Raw genomic sequence first — 19,432 nt, 5'->3', positions numbered from 1 at the left:
CACACGCCACCGTCAATAATATAGCTGGTAAAGGTCTTATCCACCAGTCACACATCTTCAGGACCTCTCCTTTAACAATCATACCAGTGTTTCCACTTCAGTCATTTAGCTGTGGCGCTGCACCACGGCAAAATCATTGCCGCTACACAAAGAAAAAAGAAACATCAACAAATATTTCTGCCGAGGTGCACTTTGAAGATGCTAGAACAGTCCAAATGTACTTTTCCACTGCAAACAAAGCGAGTAATGAATCTTTTAAAAACAGACAAACCCATAGTGAAATAGTTTGTCTATTTACCTAGTCGCCTTGTTGTTGTGTGTTCTATACAAGGTAAATATTCCTCTCAAGGCACGTTCCAGCTGCGAGTGCCATAGCGAGGGAAACATGCATTCTGACAAGCAGTCAATGCACAACAATTCTTAATACAATCGTGGGAAAAACAGCAGTTGTAATGGCCTTTGTTAAAAATAGGCGGATCCCAGCTTTCCATTCCTACTTTATTTCTCAACTCCTAAATATGCGCAAACTGCACCATTTTAAACCCATAGTTTTTTTAGCATTGGCATGGTTAAGCTCAGCAGTAATTATACTGTGAGTGCATAGGGGAGGGTGGGCTAAATGTAACACAGGGCAATTATAGGGTAACTTGGGGGTAAAACGCCACCCTTCTTCAAAATCTTTTTTTTTTGTGATTTTAAAAATTGTCATGAGACAGATGGGACTCTTAGTTAAGCAAGAGTAGTGTCAACCAGGGAAAGGGGTTTCTGTGAGAAGTACAGGCAGGGGTGTGTTACCCCAAGTTACCCTAACAGGTAGGCCTACATTATATTCACTGTGTTTATGCAATTTTCTGTGGACATAAAATTAATCATTATAAATGATCAGCCCTGTTACGAACCCCGTGGCTCTAAACATCTAGGGTGGATGGACATGAGACCCGTAACATAAATTCATGTAAATTATAAGTGTGGCAGGGAACAGTGAGAACCAAAAATGACACAACAACCATGAACTACCGTCAAACACAAAGTGTTTATTGCTGAACACACGGTAAGGGTTTGGGAAAAAGGGCTGAGCAGGACCCAAGAAATGAAACAATAGTGTAAAACCCCCTAAACTGATCTTGCCTGCCTCAAGAACCGCTAGGCTACTGCTACCATACAAAAATACAGTGGGTGGTCCGCTCAGGTCTCACTAGTGTTTATAGACAGAGTTCTTCCTACGGGTAATGTACGCCCAAGGGCAACTAGCTTAAACTCCCCTTTTCCCAGAAACACACAAAGCTACCAAACAGGGTAATCAGCAATTATATACGTACACACCACACAGGATACAACAGTATCCACACTCAGGTAAAGAAATATATTCTAATAAAGTTACCAATAGGGTAACCAACAACTTAGTGAGTACACAATTCACACAGGACACCACCGTGTCCATACTCACATATGGAAAAAGTCTCTCTCCTTCTCAACAAACACAAGACTGGTTTTTATACAATGGGCTGTGTGATTCAACAAACGAGTAACAGGTGGTGCTATTCACAGGAATGTTCACTGATTGGTCCAATCAGCAGACACCTCAACGACCACCAATCAGGAACATACAGGACACCTGTGATTAGGGCAGAAGGAGAGAAACACACAAAAACACAGGATACCTGTATCCGTAACACTCCCCACCCTTAAAAGAGCAAACCAACATGGTTTGCGACACACGTACTATCACAACACCCAAAAATTCAATAATCATCCTGTCGGGATAACAAAAAAAAACCTAGATCATCAAACACGAGACAAAGCATCTGCCATCACATTATCTAACCCCCTTTTTGTGGCGGATCTCCAAATTATAATTTTGCACGACAAGTGCCCAACGCATAAGGCGTTGGTTCTGGTTGTACATCCGGTGGAGAAAAACTAAGGGGTTATGGTCAGTATACACTACCACTGGTAATGCACTGGAACCAACATAAACTTCAAAGTACTGCAGAGCTAACAACAAAGCTAGAGCTTCTTGTTCAATGGTGGAATAGTTTGTCTGACATTTGTTAAATTTCCGTGAAAAATAACAGACAGGATGGTCCACTCCACTCTGGTCTTGCTGCAGTAGAACAGCACCAGCACCTCTGGCACTTGCATCTACCTCCAGTTTAAACGGCCGCTCAAAATCTGGGGCAGCAAGAACAGGAGTACTACACAAGAGTGCTTTAGCAGTGTTGAAAGCAGTACAACAATCTTCAGACCATACAAATTTTCTCGCCGGACTGAGCAAATCCGTTAATGGAGCAACTACCGCAGAGAAATTTTTACAGAAACTACGGTAGTAGCCAACCATCCCTAAAAAAACGGCGTAGCTCTCTTCTGGTGGTAGGTGCGGGAAATGCGTTTATAGCTGAGACCTTGGCATCTACAGGGCGCACCTGACCATGGCCAACCTGTTTACCAAGATACGTAACAGTGGCCTTCCCAAACTCGCACTTTGCTAAGTTCAGGGTTAGAGAAGCGGTTGCTAGACGTTCACACACTACCCTTAGAGTGTTAACATGATCAGCCCACTCAGTTGAATAAATTACCAGATCATCAAGGTAAGCACTACAATTAGGAACTCCAGCCAATACTGTGTTAACCAGGCGTTGGAAAGTGGCTGGTGCGTTCCGCATCCCAAATGCCATGACAGCATATTGTAGGAAGTGATCTGGGGTCACAAATGCAGAGATGTCGGAGGCACGTGGGGTTAACGGCACCTGCCAGTAACCTTTTAGAAGATCTAATTTGGTTACATAGGTAGCAGCACCAACAGTATCAATACAGTCATCCAGTCTGGGTAACGGGAACGAGTCGGGCACTGTGACCGCATTGACTTTCCGATAGTCCGTACATAATCTGGATGTCCCATCAGGTTTAGGAACCAGAATGCACGGAGAACTCCAAGGACTTGAACTTGGCATAGCCAGGTTATTCTCCAGCAAATAACCGACCTCACCCCTCATTATCTTTCTCTTAGCGACGTTGACACGATAAGGATGTTGCTTGATAGGTGCAGCGTTTCCAACATTAATGTCATGTTCTAACACATTTGTACCTGTAGGAACATCATTAAAAAGACACGGAAAACTGTGTAATAGTCTCACAATATCATCTGACTGTCTGTCCGTTAAATGAATCAGGCTTGACGGGAGAGACAGCAGCATCTCTGAATTGGGCAATCTAGCACACTGCTGCTGAGTATTGCGCAACTCCAAACCATCTCCGTCCACATCATTAACATGACCTCCCACTACAGCCGTAGCAGCAACAGAGACAGCCGACTCGGCCAGTTTCTCTGGACTGTCTACCTGAGTAACGGGTCTGTTGTGGTATGTCTTCAACATGTTAACGTGGCACACACGAGATTGGCGTTTTCTATCAGGAGTCTGTATCACATAGTCAGTTTCAGTTAGTTTCTTTTCAATGACATAAGGACCAGAGAAACGTGCTGACAATGACGCTCCTGGCACAGGCAACAACACAAGAACTCGGTCACCTGGCTGCAGTGAACGAGAAACAGCCTGTGTGTCATAGTGTCGTTTCATCCGTTTCTGTGAGGAAGACAGCGCTTCCTTTGCTAGAGCACAGGCAGCATGTAGGCGCTCACGAAAGCGACTAACGTAGTCCAACACATTTTCTTTCACACACAACTCTTGTGACAAAAACTGATCCTTAAGGACTTTCATAGGTCCTCTCATGGTGTGTCCAAACACCAGTTCAGCTGGGCTGAACCCTAGGGATTCCTGTACTGTCTCACGGACAGCAAACAACACTAGAGGAACTCCCTCATCCCAATCTTTCTCAGATTCCAAGCAATATTTACGGAGCATAGACTTCAGGGTCTGATGCCAACGTTCAGCGCACCCTGAGACTCTGGGTGATATGCGCTTGACACACGGTGTGTAACTGACAAGGATTTTAACACTTGTTTGAAAAGTTTAGAAAGGAAATTGGTACCCTGATCAGTTTGTATCACCTTAGGTAATCCAAAAAGTTGAGAAGAATTTGATCAACGCTTTACTCACCACCGGAGCAGTAATCCTTCGCAGAGGAATTGCCTCTGGGTACCTGGTGGCCACACACATAATTGTCAACATAAACTGGTTACCAGATTTTGTTTTTGGTAATGGTCCAACACAATCAACCATCACATGTTCGAATGGTTCACCTATGGCCGGTATGGGACAAAGAGGCGCGGGGGAAATAACCTGGTTCGGTTTCCCAACTACTTGACAGGTGTGGCAAGTCTGACAGAACCGAGCCACATCTTGTTTTAAGCCAGGCCAAAAGAAATGTCGCAAAACACGATCATAAGTCTTGGTGACTCCCAGATGTCCGGACCACTGGTGATCATGAGCGAGGGATAAAACATTTTGTCGAAAGGCTGTAGGAATCACTATTTGGTAAACAGCATTCCAATCTCCGCCAGCGTCAACATGGGATGTCCATTTACGCATGAGGAGATTACCATCAATGAAGTATGCCATGTTTTCCTTCTTTAGCTCGTCCTCTGAGACAACACTAGAAAAACATTTAGCCAGGCTAATGTCAACCTGTTGGTTAGCGATCAGCTGCTCACGAGTAACTGGTAACTGTATTGCCTCAGCAACAAGTTCCACATCCTTCTTCCTTTCTCTGGGCTGTTGGTCAGACTGCACCAGCTTACCAGAAGTAGCACCCGAACTATCCTCTGGGTCACACTCTCTGAATAGAATCGTGTCTGACAAATCTACCACTTCACCCACTTGTCGTGCTTGAGCACGTGTGACAGCACAAGCGGGAACACATCTGGATAACCCTGTGCCAGCTCCTCGGAGAGAGACTGGTCACTTTTATCCATTACCTCCAATACGGGTATCACCTTTCCTCCGGCAATATCGTTGCCCATTATAAATGTCACACCTTTTACTGGCAACATAGGACGTACGCCAACTCTGAACAATCCACTGACTAACTCAGAGTGTACGTTCACAAAGTGCAATGGCACTGGAACAAATCCCATTTCAATTCCTTGTACTAACACACTGGAACCACAATATGTATTATTAGACAAGGGCAACACATCAGCTAGTATGAACGACTGCGCCGCACCAGTATCTCTGAGGATTCTAACTGGACGCTGAGACGCTTCATCATCTGATATAGAAACAAACCCCTCAAAAATGAACGGTTCATAACTGTGATCTGGGACAGGGACTTTCAAACCACATTCACTATGAGGCTTCTGTCTTGATTCCGGCCTTACAACCGTACGAATCAGCCCAACACCCGTTGGTGGCCTGGCGTGCTGAGGCATCCCCGGTTTGCGTTTAAGCAAAAAGCAATCACTAACCAAATGTCCCACCTTATGACAATAGAAACAGTGACGCACATCTTTTGGGCGCGCTGGATGTACTGCTGGTCGACTAGGACTAAAAGTTAGCAACTCCGCAGCCCCTGCTCTCCGTATCGAGCCGAAAACACGCTCTTATGCGTCAACACAAACTCGTCTGCCAATACAGACGCTTCCGACAGTGAGGATACTTTCTGTTCGTTCAGATAAACTACAATGCGTTCGGGTAAGCAATTTTTAAACTCTTCTAACAAGATTAACTCCCGTAGAGAGTTAAAATCAGTTACCTTACTAGCACTGTGCCATTTGTCAAACAGATTTCCTTTGTCTCTAGCAAACTCCACATAAGTCTGAGTAGGAGACTTTTATGAGACCTAAATCTTTGTCGATATGCCTCAGGAACAAGCTCATAGGCACGAAGAACAGTAGCTTTGACCACTTCATAATTCAAACTGTCTTCAAGAGGTAGCGCTGCCAGAACCTCTTGGGCTTTACCTGTTAGTTTACACTGAAGTAATAGGCACCATACCTCTTTGGGCCATTTCAATGCTACCGCTATCCGTTCAAAAACACTGAAATAGGAATCAACCTCTGACTCCCTGAACACAGGTACCAAGGTGATCTGTCTACTAATATCAAACGTAGCAGATGACACAGCTGGTGAGGATGGCTCACTAGCAGGCATAGTATTAGCAGAGACTAACCTCGCTGTTTCTGCCTCTAGTTCCATTTTACGCACCTCCAGTTCCATCTTACGCATCTCCATTTCCATTTTACGCGTCTCCAGTTCTGCCTCTAGCTTACGCATCTCCAGCTTGTCTTGCCTGATTTGTGCCCGCTCTTCCGCCTCCATTTGGAGCCGTGTCGAGCGGACATCGATCCTGGCATCACTGTCAGTCAGTGGGGAGAGTGGGTCATAACGGGGCAATGTGGCTGGAGCCTTAGCCTCGTCCTCAGACACTGATGGGCTTACAGGAACAGCAACCACATCCCCCACCGGAGCAGCAGACTCAGGCGGCGGTAACTCAAGCACTCGCTCGTTTAACAATATCGCTAGCACTACTTCCCTAACTTCTGCTTTCACTAAACCCCTCGGTATGGGTACAGAAAAGTGGTCAGCCAAAACCTGTAGATCCACTCTCACGGCAATTCTCAAAAACCCCCACGTAGGGTTTTCCAAAAATGCCTCCAACTCAAAAGTAGCCATCCTACTAGCAACACGAGCCGTCGACTACTGAACACACAAAAAAAAAACAGGTAGTTACAGCTGCCAAGCTCAACACTGAACCAGACACTGACTAATTTACATGAGTATCATGGGATAGATAGGATCCCAGACGAGCCCCCACTTTATGTTACGAACCCCGTGGCTCTAAACATCTAGGGTGGATGGACATGAGACCCGTAACATAAATTCATGTAAATTATAAGTGTGGCAGGGAACAGTGAGAACCAAAAATGACACAACAACCATGAACTACCGTCAAACACAAAGTGTTTATTGCTGAACACACGGTAAGGGTTTGGGAAAAAGGGCTGAGCAGGACCCAAGAAATGAAACAATAGTGTAAAACCCCCTAAACTGATCTTGCCTGCCTCAAGAACCGCTAGGCTACTGCTACCATACAAAAATACAGTGGGTGGTCCGCTCAGGTCTCACTAGTGTTTATAGACAGAGTTCTTCCTACGGGTAATGTACGCCCAAGGGCAACTAGCTTAAACTCCCCTTTTCCCAGAAACACACAAAGCTACCAAACAGGGTAATCAGCAATTATATACGTACACACCACACAGGATACAACAGTATCCACACTCAGGTAAAGAAATATATTCTAATAAAGTTACCAATAGGGTAACCAACAACTTAGTGAGTACACAATTCACACAGGACACCACCGTGTCCATACTCACATATGGAAAAAGTCTCTCTCCTTCTCAACAAACACAAGACTGGTTTTTATACAATGGGCTGTGTGATTCAACAAACGAGTAACAGGTGGTGCTATTCACAGGAATGTTCACTGATTGGTCCAATCAGCAGACACCTCAACGACCACCAATCAGGAACATACAGGACACCTGTGATTAGGGCAGAAGGAGAGAAACACACAAAAACACAGGATACCTGTATCCGTAACAAGCCCAATAGGGTAAATGCACATAGGCAAACCCATGCTTCAGCCTATTTATTTATAGCCATTATGCTGCATCAGTTAGGCTACAGGTGATACTGCTTATTGCTAAAGGCATACCTGATAATATGGACCATGCATAGGCTATATGCATGGTCCAATATGTAAAAAATATTTTTAAGGGTGTTACACATTATCTGCCGCTAATAGTGGAATGATTGTGTCTCACAGTATTACTTACCTGCCAGTGTTGTGATTGGCTGTGATATTTGCCTATTGATTTCTGCTGCCGAAGCGGCATCTGTTGTCAAAATGAGGAAGCTGTTCTGACTTTGTGGATGTTTTATCTAGTGCAGATTGCTCTGTCATTTCCTGGTTGCTAAAATTCTACACTGTTCGATCAATTTCAGTGTATGTGAGAAAACAAGCACTGAGTAGTGTAGGGAATCATTGTCACTGAAATCACTGTGAAATTTATTTTCAATAACATTTGTTTTTGTTTTTACAGCTGTTTGAAGCTGGTGGACCAAAACAAATGTTTTATTGAAAATATATTTCACAACAATCTAGATGGTACAATGATTCCCTACACTATTCAGTGCTTGTTTTTTCACATAAACTGAAATTGAGCAAACAGTGTTGAATTTTAGCGACCAGGAAATGACAGAGCGATCTCCACTAGATAACACAGCCACAAAGTCAGAACAGCGTTCCCAGTTTGACATCAGATGCCACTCTGGCCCCCTTCAATCACGTTATTTTCTCATCTCCAACCATATACCCTTTTCACTAAATAAACACAGTACAGCAAGTCACCACTAGATGGAACCCACAAGAATTCAATGAGGACTCATCGAGAAGGAATCAATGCTGAGTATGGAATCTCCACCAGGTGCTGCTAGGGGGCTGAAATGACTGAAGGTGAATGTGATGTTATTGATCTCTCTCTTTCTCCCTCTCTCTGCAGGTGTCACTAGGGACTGTGACTAACGTGGAGGAGGCAGTGAGATGGCTGAGTTACACCTACCTGTACATCCGCATGAGAGCCAACCCGCTGGCCTACGGGATCAACCACAAGGCCTACCAGGTACACACGCATGCACGCACACACACACACATACACGCATACACACACACACTCTACTGTACACTCTCTCCTCTTACTGTTCTGTCTCTGTGTTAGATGGACCCAGGTCTGGAGCTGTACCGTAAGGAGCTGGTGGTGATGGCAGCCAGGAAGCTGGACAAGGCCAGGATGATCCGCTTTGAGGAGAGGACAGGATACTTCGCCTCCACTGACCTGGGCAGAACCGCCAGTCATTTCTACATCAAATACAACACCATGGAGGTACACCAGAGTTCCATAACATGATATTATATTATATGTACTATGTTGTATTGTACACTGAGTATACAAAACATTAAGAACACCTGCTCTTTCCATGACATTGACTGACCAGGTGAATCCAGGTAAAAGCTATGATCCCTTATTGATGTCAGTTGATAAATCAATTTCAATCAGTGAAGAGGAAGAGGAGGAGGCAGGTTAAATAATGATTTTTAAGCCTTGAGACAGTTGAGACATGGATTGTGTATGTGTGCCATTCAGAGGGTGAATGGGCAAGAAAAAATATTGAAGTGCCTTTGAACGGAGTATGGTAGTAGATGCCAGGCGTACCGGTTTGTGTCAAGAACTGCAACGCTGCTGGGTTTTTCCACGCTCAACAGTTTCCTGTGTGTATCAAGAATGGTCCACCACCCAAAGGACATCCAGCCTACTTGATACAACTGTGGGAAGCAATGAAGTCAAAATCCCTGTGGAATGCTTTCCATGAGTCCATGCCCTGACGAATTGAGGCTGTTCTGAAGGCAAAAGGGGGTGAAACTCAATATTAGGAAGGTGTTCCTAATGTTTGGTGTACTCCAATGTAGTATTATATTATTGTAACCGGGTATAAATATCCTTCTGTGTAGGTGTAATATGGCATGGTATTATCTAAAAAAAGCTCATGGTGGTACAGTAACATGCAATATACAACTAGATAACAGCTGTTCCTTATGTCAATTTGATGGTTGTGTTTGTCCACCTCCTCCATGCAGACGTTCAACGAGCTGTTCGACTCCCAGAAGACAGAGGCTGACATCCTCAGCATCGTCTCCAAGGCTGAGGAGTTTGAACAGGTCAAGGTGAGAGGTCACAGGTCACGCTGAGAGGTCACTCATCACACATTATAAACTGGGTGGTTCGAGCACTAAATTCTGATTGGCTGACAGCCGTGGTATATCAGACCGAATACCACAGGTATGACAAAACATTTATTTTTACTGCTCTAATTACGTTGGTAACCAGTTTATTATAGCAATAAGGCACCTCGGGGGTTTGTGATATATGGGCAATTTACCACGGCTAAGGGCTGTATCCAGGCACTCCGCGTTGCGTCTTGCATAAGAACAGTCCTTTGCTGTGGTATATTGACCATATACCACACCTCCTCGTGCCTTATTGCTTAATTATAGAATGCTGCAGGACACCTGCTCAACAGTATAGCTAGGTCTTGATATAGTTTGAGTACCCATGTGGAAAGACTCCTGTGTGTGTGTGTGTGTGTGTGTGTGCCCGTGTGTGTTTTTCCAGGTGCGTGATGAGGAGATGGAGGAGCTAGAGCAGATGCTGTGTAACTACTGTGAGCTGCCTGCTGCAGGCGGAGTGGAGAACGGATACGGCAAGATCAACATCCTACTGCAGACCTACATCGGACGGGGAGAGGTGGACAGCTTCTCCCTCATCTCAGACCTGTCCTACGTAGCACAGGTAGGTTACAGGCACAGCACCACACACACACACACACATTACACACACACACACACATTACACACACGCACTCTCTGTCTGTTTCTCACATACACACACACTCATACAAACTGAACCATACCTGAAGAAACCTCAACATGTGTACATACTCTGCTTCACCCCCAAACTGAACTGAGATAGCCTAGCCCCTCTGAGGGGTTCAGCTGTACCCCTGTGTCCCCTGCTAGGTGGTGCCACTGCCAAGACTTCCCCTTCCCTAAGCCAGCAGCACATGTGCTCCGCGTCCTAGAGCAGAATGTTTCAATCATACTGGTGTACTGATAGGGGTTTATAAATGGTGTCTTAACTAATCATATCATACACATCAATAAACGTGTTTCCTGTTTGTACCAGCATCTCCATTGTTTCAGAGGGATCAAGAGGCTTTCATGAACTGTCACAGTTAATCTGCCATGCCGGCATCTCGGCATTATGCTCTTTATGAAAATCAAATGGTTTGATATATCTGATGGAAAGTAATATGGCTGGTGCATATTTCACAGTGACTGATAGCCTGGAATCTTTTTGGCATCTCCCCTCAGTCCCATCCCCTCTTCCCATCCTCTGCTGAACCCATCTATCCATGGTTTCTCGTGGTAACTGATTCCATGTGGCTGAATATTTGGAATAGTTCACAGCAAATTCCCTCTTTGCTCCTATTTCGCCCGATTTCAGATGTGCAGCCGGTTTGGATGGCTGTGTCCGAGAGGCAGGCGGTCATAGTGGAATAGAGGGGATCTGATGATTAATCCAGACTGAGGACTGATAGGTCCTGTTGCCGTATGATACTCCCACTGCCACCACACACCAACAGAGACTCTCACACACACACATAAGCACAGAGATAAAGTTGCATACATATATGTGCACACACTCATAAACATTGGCAGACTCACTATCTCTCGCTCTCCCTCTCTCACACACACACACTGACAGGCTAACTCCCTGTCTCTCATGCATACACACACACTCCTCAATGGCTTTAGCAACTGGATGATAGATAGAGCAGTTCTGCAGCCCGGTGTACTTGACCGCAGGACACCAGGAGTTCTCCTGAGAGAGTAGGTTATTGTACGTGAGCGCTGAGAGACCTGAGACCACAGTTCACCTATGTTTACCGCATCAATGCTCTTAAAGACACATTGACACAGAATAACTGGAGAAGCAAGACAGCTAAAACATCAATCTCAATAATCTCCCTGGTTGGAACTATGTTGGTGCCGTGACTCGGACTGTGAGGACTGATGTGTTTTGGCTGTTGGTTGTTATTTGGAGTATGAGTGTAGGCTTAGTAAGGGTGTTAGTGTAGGGTTTTCTCTCCAAAGGGTTTGATGGAGGAGCTCGGTGGCCCTAGTGGCCTTTTAACCAGCAGCAGACCAACATCTGGCCCAGCAGGTGTTTCTGTGTCTCTGCCTGTCTATATGCCTGTCTGTCTCTGTCTGCCTGCCTGCCTGTCTCTGTCCATCCTCCCACTGAACCACATGTCCCGGACACAGGCAGACCTGGCCAATCTAACACAGATAGCAGCCTCGCCTCGACTTATCCATCAAAACAGAACCAGACCCCAAACGATCAATCACCGCACGGCCAGACTCTACCAATCCATCAGATGTCATTAACACCTGCCCAAATCAATCAGAGCCCAGCCAGGTCAGATCTGACCAGTTTATCAGCGAGCAGCACCAACCACCTGACACATCCGTCAGGACAGACATGAGCAATCCATCAGTGCACAGCCAGGCCTGACCCATGTTTCAGAACAGAGCCTGATCATACCAGTCCCTCGGCTCTCGATCAGACATGATTAATCGTCCTACATCTTGATGTATTATTTCAGTCTCTGCATGACTCGCTCTGTCCTGCTGTACCCATTGTAGAACACTGCTCCAAGTCTGGCTGTAGCCTATGTCTGTCTTTTTACACCTGCTGTAATACACTATTCCAATTGTGACTATCTGTCTGGCCTTATTTTTCTACTATAGAATGCCACTCAAATTGTAACTGTGTGTCTATTCGTCCCTGTGTAGAACGCAGCTCGTATCGTCAGGGCTCTGTTTGAGATTGCTCTGAGGAAGCGCTGGCCTGCCATGACCTACCGGCTGCTCAACCTGTGTAAAGTGATAGACAAGCGTCTGTGGGGCTTCGCTCACCCCCTGAGACAGTTCTCCATCCTGCCTCACAACGTACTGGCTCGTCTGGAGGAGAAGAAACTCACTGTGGACAAACTGAAAGACATGCAGAAGGACGAGATAGGTGAGACAATACTGGGCCAGATGTAGTGTACTACCAAATTAGACATGAATTCTATTGTGTTCTGTAGAGCTGTGTGTGTGTGCGCGCGTGTGTGCGTGCGTGTGTGTGTGCGCGCGCTCGCTCGTGCAGCGTGCTGTAGTAACACCACTCCCCTCTCTCTGTGTGTCCCAGGTCACATGCTCCATCACGTGAACATCGGGTTGAAGGTGAAGCAGTGTGTCCACCAGATCCCTTCCATACTGATGGAGGCCACCATCCAACCAATCACACGCACCGTGCTCAGGGTCCGCCTCCAGATCACCCCCGACTTCAAGTGGCACGACCAGGTAACCATGTAGACCTCACCTAGGATCACCTCGATCTCTCTCTCTCTCTCTCTCTCTCTCTCTCTCTCTCTCTCTCTCTCTCTCTCTCTCTCTCTCTCTCTCTCTCTCTCTCTCTCTCTCTCTCTCTCTCTCTCTCTCTCTCTCTCACACACACACACTACACAACAGTAGACATTATCAGAGCACTTTCTAAGTGTGTCTAAATGCTGCTAAGTAGAAATGTGTTAGTTAGTGTGAACTGTCAGTAGTCTGTCAGCATGGAGCTATCCTCTCCCCCAGTGGCCCTGCTCCTCTCTTCCTCCAGCCAGTGATAGTGTTAGAGTACTCAGCCAGTGGTAGTGTTCGAGTACTCAGCCAGTGGTAGTGTTAGAGTACTCAGCCAGTGGTAGTGTTAGAGTACTCAGCCAGTGATAGTGTTAGAGTAATCAGCCAGTGGTAGTGTTAGAGTACTCAGCCAGTGGTAGTGTTAGAGTACTCAGCCAGTGGTAGTGTTAGAGTACTCAGCCAGTGGTAGTGTTAGAGTACTCAGCCAGTGGTAGTGTTAGAGTACTCAGCCAGTGGTAGTGTTAGAGTACTCAGCCGGTGGTAGTGTTAGAGTAATCAGCCAGTGGTAGTGTTAGAGTACTCAGCCAGTGGTAGTGTTAGAGTACTCAGCCAGTGGTAGTGTTAGAGTACTCAGCCGGTGGTAGTGTTAGAGTAATCAGCCAGTGGTAGTGTTAGAGTACTCAGCCAGTGGTAGTGTTAGAGTACTCAGTCGGTGGTAGTGTTAGAGTACTCAGCCAGTGGTAGTGTTAGAGTAATCAACCGGTGGTAGTGTTAGAGTAATCAGCCAGTGGTAGTAGAGTAATCAGCCAGTGGTAGTGTTAGAGTACTCAGCCAGTGGTAGTGTTAGAGTACTCAGCCAGTGGTAGTGTTAGAGTAATGAGTGAAAAGTGGGAATCCCACTGCTGTTCTACCTCTGTAGCTTCTGCAAATAAACAAGGAGGAGCAGCCAGCTGCTGAAACAACCCTGCAGAGTCCCACCACTGTGTTTCCCTCTCATCACAGACTTTATCTCTGGAAGTGTTAGTCTACAATGGCTCTTTTTTATTTTAATGGTTGAAAGTTGAATTTAAGGTTTATTTAAAGGGAAGATGGCTGATTCTAGATCAGTGTTTAGGTGCATCACCTTCTTCTAGTATTATCCTGCAACTTTTATACTACATTTGCTTGAGCCTGCCTGGTGTGCCAGATGGATGGGGCTTTCCACTTTTGGGACTATTCTATTGGTTCCATTGCGCCAGGCAAGATCATTCAAACACAGCTAAGTATTTGAAATATTTCATATTCTATTAGAACCCAGGTCTGCTGTCCATAAGTAGAGCCATGTCCAACTAGCCTAAACCTGTCCAATGGAGGGAATATACAGTACATCATTCAAATGCGAATTAGGCTATAGGATCTCTATGGAGATTGGAGTATATCATTGAGGCAGATGACTCCTGTAGTTTGTAAGGGAGTCAGGGTGGAATAGGAGGCCCATTGTAGCCAGGCTGCGTATGAAGATGAATGTTTGTGTGATTAGCAATGCATGCTCTGTTCATGGGAGAGTTGTAATGGAACACCCCCAGCTTAGCCAGTGATCCCTGCTGCATATGTACACACGCCTTGCTGTGCAGGCTAGCCAACACATGTAGAGACACATGAGATCTCCTTCTCCGTAACTCTAACCCAAGCCATGGACTCCAGGATATTGACTCATTCTAATAGGGAAACAGACAAGTTGGATGTCGTTTTTTCAAATATTAATGCATGTTTCCCCTCCCCCTTCAGGAGTATTTTTAGTTTTGGGTCATCCAAATGTTGTGCATTTAACATGAGTAGGACCCAGAATTGTTCCTGCTTCAGGTCACATGTTTGGGAATAACTCTTGGCCCTAATCAAGAGTAGCCTCCCTGATATCTTTATCAGGGCTCCCGAGTGGCGCAGCGGTCTAAGGCACTGCATCTCAGTGCTAGAGGCGTCACTACAGACCCTGGTTTGATTCCAGGCTGTATCACAATCTGGTGTGATTTGGGGGTCCTATAGGGCGGCGCACAATTGGCCATGTGTCGTCCGGGTTTGGCCGGGGTAGGCCGTTATTGTAAATAAGATTTTGTCCTAAACTGACTTGCCTAGTTAAATAAAGGTTTAAAAAATAAAAAAACATCAATCTTTAGACATTTACACGAGGGCTAGGGACCAGTCCAGAAGATGAAATTATAGCTGTTGTTTTAGTGTGTTTTGTCTGTGGAAACTGGACTGTCTCCTCTCTCCATGTGTCATAAACCAGTCTCCTGGACCTGTGGTCAGTTAGCCAGCCAGCAGTTGTTTCCACAGCAGAGGAAAGTAATTAGCGTACCGGTCAGTGTTCTACAGGGGGTCAGCTCAGAGCAGAGAGATACACAGTACAGTGCACCTCCTTCTCCTACTGAGGAGAAGGGGGAGGAGAGGGCTGTGGCTTCTGTTTGGAGTAACCCCAAAACCCATTCCTGAAGGTTTTACACACATACACACATGCACCACAACACACGGACCTACTAACAAATCCACAATTACATTGCATCGCTTTGAAATGCTACTATCTGGTTAAAAAACCTTGGAGTGCTCTGATCTTCAAATGCCACCGATGCTTCATGCTTCTGTCTCCCTCCTCCCTTCCTCTGCCTCTTCCTCTTCCTCTCCTCTCCTCTCCTCTCCTCTCCTCTCCTCTACTCTACTCTCCTCTCCTCTCTCAGTGTCATGGTTCAGTGGGAGAGCCCTGGTGGCTGTGGGTGGAGGACCCCATCAACGATCACATCTACCACTCAGAGTACTTCCTCCTACAGAAGAAACAGGTGGGTTTCTGGGTAGCATTAGCTTCTAGAATGTGTCTGAGAGCCACTTGTTCTCCTGTGTTCCCTTGAGGTAGAAGTTGCCCCTAACTACAGATCTAGGATCAGATTACCTGACCCCTAATCCTAACCTTAACCATTATGGGTATGGAATAAATCTGACCCTGTATCAGTGGATATGGTTGAGCCTAGTCCTAGTCATACTTACCTTGTTGTGTGTGTGTTTTCCAGGTGGTGAGTGGGGAGCCCCAACAGGTGGTGTTCACCATCCCCATCTTTGAACCCATGCCCTCCCAGTACTACATCAGAGCTGTGTCAGACCGGTGGCTGGGTTCAGAGGCTGTCTGCATCATTAACTTCCAACACCTCATCCTGCCTGAGAGACACCCCCCACACACTGGTACTGTACAACATGCACACACACATTCAGACTTATGCACACACACGCAAACACACACACACACATTGACTTCTTCACACACACACACACACACACACACACACACATTTACTTCTTCACACGCACACACAGACAGACAGGTGAACCCTCAGAAGTGTACAGATGAAACAACTCTTCATACTTCACACGTACACCTTTCTTTGTCTTTTTTCTTTGACAAATTAACCCAAACGTTGTCTCAATGTTGCCCTGTGGATTCTCAGAGCTGCTGGACCTGCAGCCGTTGCCCATCACCGCCCTGGGGAACACGGAGTACGAGAATCTGTACAAGTTCACCCACTTCAACCCCATCCAGACACAGATCTTCCACACGCTCTACCACACCGACACCAACGTCCTGCTGGGGGCGCCAACGGGCTCCGGTAAAACCATCGCTGCCGAGTTGGCCATGTTCCGAGTCTTCAACCAGTACCCTACCTCCAAGGTCTGTCTGCCTGCCACCCCCCCTTTCACTCTCTCCATCGCTCTCTTTTTCTCTCTCTATACATTTATCTCTGTTTATATCCTTCCTGTGTGTGTGTTCTCAGGTGGTGTACATTGCCCCTCTGAAAGCTCTGGTCAGGGAGAGGATCGAGGACTGGAAGGTCAGAATAGAGGAAAAACTGGGGAAGAAGTGAGTGAGACTCAGGGTTATAAGCATGGATTTCTGTATTCACATCTATCTAGCCATCTATCTATCGTCTCTTTCTCTCTCTCTCCTCCCTCACTCCCTTCCCTCTCTTCTCGTCCCCAGGGTTGTGGAGCTGACAGGTGATGTGACTCCAGACATGCGGGCCATCGCCGCGGCCGACCTGATCGTGACCACGCCAGAGAAGTGGGACGGCGTGAGTCGCTCCTGGCAGAACCGCAGCTACGTCCAGAAAGTAGCCATCCTCATCATCGACGAGATCCATCTGCTAGGTACCACAGCATAGTTCCACTTAGAAGCATATAGAGCGATCTTTCATATCTATCCATCTGGTTCTTGCCTCACAAACCCCATGCAATCAAAACTTTGTATAGAGCCTAAACTTTTACCCTCATAAACCCTCATACAAACAGAACCTTCTATAGAGCCTCAACTTTTACCCTCATACAAACAGAACCTTCTATAGAGCCTTAACTTTTACCCTCATACAAACAGAACCTTCTATAGAGCCTTAACTTTTACCCTCATACAAACCTTCTATAGAGCCTTAACTTTTACCCTCATACAAACCTTCTATAGAGCCTTAACTTTTACCCTCATAAACCCTCATACAAACAAAACCTTCTATAGAGCCTTAACTTCTACCCTCATAGACCCTCATACAAACAGAACCTCCTATAGAGCCTACACTTTTACCCTCATACAAACAGAACCTTCTATAGAGCCTTAACTTTTACCCTCATACAAACAGAACCTTCTATAGAGCCTTAACTTTTACCCTCATACAAACAGAACCTTCTATAGAGCCTTAACTTTTACCCTCATACAAACAGAATTCTTATAGAATTCAAGAGTTATAATACTACTCTCCATAGTGAAGTGCTTTGTCAAACTCTCTCACACTGGATCGTACCACTCTGTCTCACACTGGACCATACCACTGTGTCTGTATCCCAGGGGAGGACAGAGGTCCTGTGCTGGAGGTCATAGTTTCCAGGACCAACTTCATCTCCTCCCACACCAAAAAGACTGTCCGCGTGGTGGGCCTGTCCACGGCCCTGGCCAACGCACGAGACCTCGCCGACTGGCTAGGGATTGGACAGGTGAGCTCTACATAGCAACCACATACTAGACACTACTAGCATCGTGAAACGCCGCTCCTGGTAGGAGTTGCACTAGGATCTAGGATCAGTTGTTTTATCTGAATCAGGCATTACAACAGTGTTATACCCTGATCATACCATCACGTTAGCCTCAGTTTCACATAGACAAGACATCTCCTGTAGTTTAAACAAGCTCACCCTTTCACCTTTTTGACCTCCTGTCCTGTGTTCAGATACAGTTCATGTTTGTGAGCTTTCCTGTTTCTATCATCATCAGTTGGAGGTTTTGGAATTGGCATTGGTGTTCTCAAGCCAACCTTTAACCACATGTTTTGTGTTAGTCAGTGTTTTTTAGGGTTCACTTATCCGTCTCCCCTTTCATATTTGATAAATATATACAATAAGAGTTATTAGAATAATACCAACATTTTTGGCAGGGAATCCATGTTATAGTTTTGACCACAGCACAGTAATGGTTTGCAGTCCTGTTTCTCTGGAGCCATGCTGGAGTTGCTCTGGTAATCAACATAAATCACTGTACCAATACAGACAGATGACTTGGCCAGTCCCAATAATAATGATAGCAGTAATAATATCAGAATCATATCAGAAGGGTATTTAATAACCTCCCTGTCCACCGCAGAGAGAGATAGGAACTCCTGTATGTCTGCATGACCTACATGACCCCAGTCACCCATGAAAACCACACGTTGCCTGTGTTTTCTGGGCTATTGCCATGTCTTTACGTTCACTTAGTATGTTGTTTTTTAGATTAATTGTATATCTGCTGAAAAACATTTTACAGTGGGGAAAAAAATGTATTTAGTCAGCCACCAATTGTGCAAGTTCTCCCACTTAAAAAGATGAGAGAGGCCTGTAATTTTCATCATAGGTACACGTCAACTATGACAGACAAAATGAGAAAGAAAAATCCAGAAAATCACATTGTAGGATTTGTAATGAATTTATTTGCAAATTATGGTGGAAAATAAGTATTTGGTCAATAACAAAAGTTTCTCAATACTTTGTTATATACCCTTTGTTGGCAATGACACAGGTCAAACGTTTTCTGTAAGTCTTCACAAGGTTTTCACACACTGTTGCTGGTATTTTGGCCCATTCCTCCATGCAGATGTCCTCTAGAGCAGTGATGTTTTGGGGCTGTCGCTGGGCAACACAGACTTTCAACTCCCTCCAAAGATTTTCTATGGGGTTGAGATCTGGAGACTGGCTAGGCCACTCCAGGACCTTGAAATGCTTCTTACGAAAGCCACCTTCGTTGCCCGGGCGGTGTGTTTGGGATCATTGTCATGCTGAAAGACCCAGCCACGTTTCATCTTCAATGCCCTTGCTGATGGAAGGAGGTTTTCACTCAAAATCTCACGATACATGGCCCCATTCATTCTTTCCTTTACACGGATCAGTCGTCCTGGTCCCTTTGCAGAAAAACAGCCCCAAAGCATGA

The 19,432-nt window shown here is 45.6% G+C and overlaps 1 protein-coding gene across 1 annotated transcript in view; it reads left to right on the top strand.

The window, feature by feature from the left end:
- The window catches only part of LOC121543033 (activating signal cointegrator 1 complex subunit 3), a 160,326-nt gene that overhangs the window by 99,183 nt on the left and 41,711 nt on the right, over nucleotides 1-19,432 (top strand). The window contains exons 18-29 of the mRNA XM_041852716.2: nucleotides 8,462-8,581; nucleotides 8,678-8,842; nucleotides 9,595-9,681; nucleotides 10,130-10,306; nucleotides 12,373-12,598; nucleotides 12,770-12,924; nucleotides 15,681-15,779; nucleotides 16,008-16,176; nucleotides 16,440-16,660; nucleotides 16,764-16,849; nucleotides 16,970-17,136; nucleotides 17,822-17,967. Of these exons, the coding sequence (XP_041708650.2) occupies nucleotides 8,462-8,581; nucleotides 8,678-8,842; nucleotides 9,595-9,681; nucleotides 10,130-10,306; nucleotides 12,373-12,598; nucleotides 12,770-12,924; nucleotides 15,681-15,779; nucleotides 16,008-16,176; nucleotides 16,440-16,660; nucleotides 16,764-16,849; nucleotides 16,970-17,136; nucleotides 17,822-17,967 (1,818 nt within the window). The remainder of the gene's footprint in view (nucleotides 1-8,461; nucleotides 8,582-8,677; nucleotides 8,843-9,594; nucleotides 9,682-10,129; nucleotides 10,307-12,372; nucleotides 12,599-12,769; nucleotides 12,925-15,680; nucleotides 15,780-16,007; nucleotides 16,177-16,439; nucleotides 16,661-16,763; nucleotides 16,850-16,969; nucleotides 17,137-17,821; nucleotides 17,968-19,432) is intronic.

The sequence above is a fragment of the Coregonus clupeaformis genome, chromosome 28 (genome assembly GCF_020615455.1).
Source record: "Coregonus clupeaformis isolate EN_2021a chromosome 28, ASM2061545v1, whole genome shotgun sequence".
Taxonomy (NCBI): Eukaryota; Metazoa; Chordata; class Actinopteri; order Salmoniformes; family Salmonidae; genus Coregonus; species Coregonus clupeaformis.
The sequence above is the reverse complement of the archived record's forward strand: the minus strand, read 5'-3'. Positions and strand labels throughout refer to the sequence as shown.